The sequence below is a fragment of the Theropithecus gelada genome, chromosome 2 (genome assembly GCF_003255815.1).
Source record: "Theropithecus gelada isolate Dixy chromosome 2, Tgel_1.0, whole genome shotgun sequence".
Lineage (NCBI taxonomy): Eukaryota > Metazoa > Chordata > Mammalia > Primates > Cercopithecidae > Theropithecus > Theropithecus gelada.
The window spans coordinates 21,319,583-21,325,582 of NC_037669.1; the positions used below are offsets into that span (position 1 = coordinate 21,319,583).

The 6,000-nt window shown below is 37.1% G+C and overlaps 1 protein-coding gene across 1 annotated transcript in view; it reads right to left on the bottom strand.

The window, feature by feature from the left end:
- Positions 1-2,995: 2,995 nt before the first annotated feature.
- IMPG2 (interphotoreceptor matrix proteoglycan 2) overlaps positions 2,996-6,000 on the bottom strand; it is a 99,163-nt gene continuing 96,158 nt past the window's right edge. Inside the window, exons 18-19 of the mRNA XM_025376459.1 lie at positions 5,415-5,494; positions 2,996-3,547 (exon numbers count right to left, since the gene is read on the bottom strand). Of these exons, the coding sequence (XP_025232244.1) occupies positions 3,535-3,547; positions 5,415-5,494 (93 nt within the window). The 3' untranslated portion in view covers positions 2,996-3,534. The remainder of the gene's footprint in view (positions 3,548-5,414; positions 5,495-6,000) is intronic.

Below are 6,000 nucleotides of genomic sequence, written 5' to 3' on the forward strand. Positions count from 1 at the left end.
TTTTTTTGCTAAAACATCTCAATTTAATAGTTATTCTACTTCATTAGCTGTTTCATTATGAAATAAATATGTTGTCTTCTCTTTCCCTTGCAAAATGAAAATTTAATTCAGGGACAGAAAGATGTCAAAGTAGCCATTGTTGAAAACAGAAATAACATAAAGCTACCAAAAAAGTCATGAAATGGAAGTCAAATTTATAAAACAAGCATACAAATGAATAATTAGTTCAGGTATCATACTTCAGCCAACCTACTTTTAGAGCCTACAAAGAATATTTGTGCAGTTTCCAACTTTTTGTTAGAGGTAATATTAAGTCAGAGTTGTTCAACCACATTACAATTTAGTGTGGAAAAAAAAGAAAAGAATAAAAAAGAGAAAGTGGGAAGGAAGAGCCAACCCGTGGTGACTAGATAATGCAGAAGAAAAACACAGAAGGTGGGAATAAAATAAGGTAAAGCCTGTACTTGTTTTATTATATAAAGTAAATGGGGCCGGGCGCAGTGGCTCACTCCTGTAATCCCAGCACTTTGGGAGGCCAAGGCAGGTGGATCACCTGAGGTCAGGAGTTTGAGACCAGGCTGGCCAATATGGTGATAGTGAAACCCCATCTCTACTAAAAATATAAAAATTAGCCAGGCATGGTGGTGGGCATCTGTAAGTCCAGCTACTCAGGAAGTTGAAGCATGAGAATCGCTTGAACCCAGGAGGCAGAGGTTGCAGTGAGCTGAGATCGCCCCATTACACTCCAGCCTGGGTGACAGAGCAAGACTCCATCTCAAATAACAATAATAATAAAGTAAATGGGACTTTAGGCAACATAAATGTGAACAAATACCCTTAAACCTTTGCAGTGGTGAAAATGAAGCCCTATTTATCAAATAAATTCCCCTTTATCCACAACCCATACAAAAGGATAGTGTATGTAATTCAGTTATAAAGGCTACATCTGTAAACCACCACAGTATCTTACAACCTTTTATAATAACATTTTTAAAATGGTAATTTACCATGCACTTTTACTGCTAACTGCATTTTATTGTTTTCAAATAAGGTGATAGTCTTATTGAATATTATATTGCTAGGTTAACAAGAACGTTCTAGTACTCAGAAAATTTCATTCCTCAACTGTGCAGTGTAAACGAGAGTTCAGCCTAAGACTTTTAAATGATGGCATGGCATTAAATCACCTTTGAGGAAGGTCTTTTAGAAAGAAGCCCTTTAGGGGTAGTTTTTTCCATCAAACTAATAGCTCCTTTAGTGCTTTGCTTTGTACATGAGTGGATCTTTGCTGGGGAAACTGTGTTCTTCAACCTTTCAACAGTGGTTCAGCTATAGCAAAGGTAGGACAAAAGTTGTATTCCTCAACTGAGGCCTCCTGTTCTTTCCCTGATAGTTGAGGGGTTCCTTTACTCTTCCATTTCATTGGTGTGGAGCAGACATTCATGAAGAGCTAAGTGTTTTGCTCTTGCATGAAAAGGTCATGCAAAAGGAAATCAGAAATGGTGACGTGTGTCAGAATTCCCAAATTCCCACTTCACTGCTTAGTTTGTGGAAAACAACAACCCTCCTTTGGCTCAGTTTGTGCTTCTCCTAAGTGTTCCACATGGTGACCTGCCCTAGAGGGATTTGTGTCCACCTGGAATTCTTCCAGCAAGCACACATTCAAAGAGTTGCATTCTGAGGTTAATTTGTGATAAAATATATTTTCATCTAACACATAGTATAGGAAAACAGTTTGCAATCTTAAGCAGAAAATTTTGAAAGTTTCATAAATAAAACTAAGCATTTAGTAGTGACAAATATCATTAACACTTAAAATATCTTAAAGATAATTATCAATTACTTTTCAAATGGGCCCAGTGGAAAGTGTCTAATTATCCAATATTAAGACTAGAACATTTCAATAAAATAGTAGAAAGTGTACCTATACTGAACTGTTAGAGGATCCATTATGTGAGTAGAGAATGAAAGGAAATACTAGGACAAGGGTGCCACCTTGGCGCGGGCATGCATGCGCATACACACACACACACACACACACACACACACCTTGTTATCCACACATACTTTGCAAAATACCTGGCCATCTTCGAGGTTTTCACTAGTTTTACTGTGGCATACACCGAGCCCGGATATTTAGTTTCCAGTATCCTCATTATGAGCAGAATTGGCAGTCATCAAGTTGAGGAAAAAAAAAGTGAACCAAGTATTTTATCTTATGGTCAGTTTATACTGGTTATTTATATCTGGTCAGAAATAAATCAAAATGTTCAGAATTGGTTTTGGCAAACATGAAAACATCTAGTATAAAGTATCTGCATTAATAATAACCTAATGCATATGCAATTTAATAACATGATGATGATTATTTGGCCTTCTCAAAAAAACACTAGGGGGAAAGTGGAAAACTTCCATTTTCTGTCAAAATTTATATAAGGTATGGACTTCCTATCTGTTCAGTTTTTAAAATATTTTAATAGTAATAAAAGCTTTGCCCTGTTTTACATAAGTAGGAGTTAATTTAGACTGGAGGTATTACACAAAGGAGAAGCAATGAAAATGAGCTAATCTATATTATGTGAGGTAGTTAAGTGCTGTTTTCCAAATTAATATACCAGGAACTGGAGGAGAGACAGGATTTGCCCAAGACATCTTTAGATCTCAGAAGCAATCAGGGAACCTCAGTCCAGCAATCAAGAAACAAAATATAATCTCAGCACTGGGGTCTTGACCTGACACTCACTTCCTCCCTGCCCATGTGATTAAATTTGTCTTTAGATTAATGGGAATCTTCTAAACTTTATTTAGAAGTTTATTATTGCATTATTCCTGAAAACTAAAAAAAAAAAAAAAAAAAAAAAGACATTAAAATAGTTAACATAACAATAATGTGGTCTTGATTAATATGCTCAGGAAATGCAAAACACTGATAGAAGCATAAAAATACAACCCTAATTCTATCCTGCAGCAAAAAAGTTTGCTTTTTCTTTAGCAGTTTGATCAAAAAAAAAAAGAAAGAAAATATTTTATTTAGATGAATGCCTGACTATAAACTACCCACTAAGACTACTTCAAAGGTTTTCCCTTCTACCCAACAATAACAAATATGCTCCAAAATATTCCCTTACTAAGCCAGACTTCTCCATGTAAGAGTCTCACCTTATTTTCCTATTGAGAAACCCGAGGCACAGTTCTTAGGAGACACCCTCAATGATTCAGAAGCAGACAGCAACTGCAGCCCTAACTCCCAAGTCCAGCTTTTTCTTGTAGAATACTTTCCAGAGGTTATGTAGTTTTCAATTTCTTTAAACACAGCTTTCAGTCTTTATAGAAATAAAAATGGTAATATCTCTTACTACATTCTGAAAACTTAAGCTGAAAAAAAAAAAAAAAACAGTGTGCCCTACATTTAATGTTTTAATAGAAAACTCTTCTTCCAACAGTGTTCAAAATCCAGGTTAATTATATGACATAAGCGACAAGTAATCTCCATCTTCTCCAGGCTTCTAATCAGTTTCAGAACAGGAGTTTTGGTTAAAGCTCTTCCCTGCCATGAAAACACAAACAGCAATTCAGTAAAAAAAATAAATAAATAAAATAAAAGCAAGAATGTAATAAAATGCAATTACTGTCATAGATCACTAAGCTATACTCCTAAAATCATGAATACTTTCTATTTTTTTCTTTCTTTGAAGGACAGTTGTTCTGTGCTGTGCTGAAAAAATTTCTAATCCACTCTACAAAGACCATGTGATGCTCTAACTAATCCTGAATCAAATCTATTGATATTTTTTGGGCTACCTGATATATGAAAACTCTGAAACTAAGTGAAAACTGAAAATGCTATATGGATTATGTGCCTGACATCTTTCTGATGTCTTATTTCTTCTATGAACCTCCTCAGGTTACAGAGCCTGTGTGGACTTTCTTTTGTGTCACAGGGTCTTCTAGTTCAAATCTTCTTTGTTTCATAGACTCTTTGTGTGTATTTTAATGTTAGACAGTGCACCAGAAGAAACAGAAACATGTAGTCAATCTGCCTATTCCCATAAGGCTCTCCTGAATCCTTCCTTTGGATATCTTAGACTAGAAAAGACTCATTTTTAATTCAATGAACACATTCAGGCAGGTAGCTTCCAGAGGCTTCTAAAGGGCCTTAGGAAAGACAAAAACATTCCTGTTCTTTCTATTGGATACTACTGAAATGGAGCTGTGGGTCATCTGCTGGCTGAAGAGGCAGAGATGAATGGATTCTCTGGTTTAAAAGGCAGATGCCTGGTGATATTGCTCTGGCTGCGTTCAGCAAGACTGGCAGCACCTCCTAGGAGCCAAGTCAGATGTTCAGAGATTTTTAGAGTTATCTCTACCATGCACATGGAATTAGATTTCTAAGCATCTTTCTCAGTTTCCTTAGGTATCAGTTTGTCCCTTCTCTGAGAGAGGAACCACGAGCAAAGCAGCCACCTATCAGAGAAAAAGAATTTTGAGTAAAGGGGCAGGGGTTCCACTCAGGGCCATGGGTGTTATTCTGACCCTTCATTAATTTCTTTTATAAGCATGCATGAATTGCTCTGATTTTTCTCTTCTAAAAGCCAAGCCAGAAGATACCTGTCTGGCCCTCCGTGAACACACACTTCCACGAAGGCAAGAGGAGGACCAAATATCAATACCAAACTGTAATCCTACCCAATACACTCAGCTAATGCCCACGATGGCGTCTCTTCAAGATAGTTTATTTTGTAACCTATGTCTAGTTATGGATTCTGGGAACAAAGAAAAAAATTACAGATTTGCCCAAAATGCATCCTGAGAAAAGCAAATAGGAAAATTAAGATTAACTTGATAGAGGCAAGAGATACAGTTTAACGAGATTTGTAATTCAAAGCATACTGAAAAGTATCTACAGAAATGGAATTGAGGGCATATGTTGCAATATGTGAGGACTTATGGCTACTCAAATGTTCTTCAAAGGAACTATCAATGAAAAATATTTTATGGCATCACATCAGTCAGATCACTGGCGAGATCTATGATAACAAGAGAGAATATATGAAAAGACTATGTGTAGTCCAGGCATCTCTAGTCCAAAACAGACAGTATCTTAGTTTTACAGTTTCTCTGCCACTGGCTATCACTGTCATCTTGAAGGGACATGTAAGGGACAAGTAAGTCCCTTCATGTCTCCAAGATTTCATTTCCTCAAATAAGAAACACCCAATTTTACAAAGCCCTTGTAAGGAATAAATGAGAAAATCTGTGTGGACATGAATAAACTTCGAAGAACTCAACAAATGGTTATCACCGAGACTCCTGTCACATGGACAAGAAATTCTGTGCTCACTCAGGTGTGATATTATTCTAGGGCAAACTGTTCAGTCTGCAGGTCGGGGTAGGGGGCTGTTCCAAAAGCTTACACTTGTTGCTCTTTCACAAAAGCTGCAAACTCAGGATCATTGGCATACAGTTCCAAAACTCTCATTCTCTCTTGAATTTCCTTAAACAAAAAAGAAATAATAGGCCACACATTGCATCAGAAAAACCTCAACAGCCTTTTAAAAGGAGTTCTACTTTTCATAAGGAATTGTTACATTCTGGGCTATTCAGGAGTGTGCTATAAGAAAGAATTACACTTTCAGAGAAATAGAAGGATCTACATACACTCCTTCGGATATTACATGTCCTGCTCTAAATCAGACATATTTCTAAGGAAGAAAGGGAGGAAGGAGAGAGTACCAGTTAATAGTGCAAAAAACAAAAAGGCCATTGGGTGGGAAATAAGGTACTGCTCAGAATTTAATACTCAGTGCATATCATACTGACTGGGAGATATGAGATAAAAACCAATCACTAAATATTTTTTACACTTTCTTAAAGTCCTTATGCATGCACACATACACTCATACACACCCCCACCCGCCACCCACCCCCACCCCCCACCACCCACACACACACCCCCACCCGCCACTCATACACACCCCCACCCGCCACCCACCCACCCCC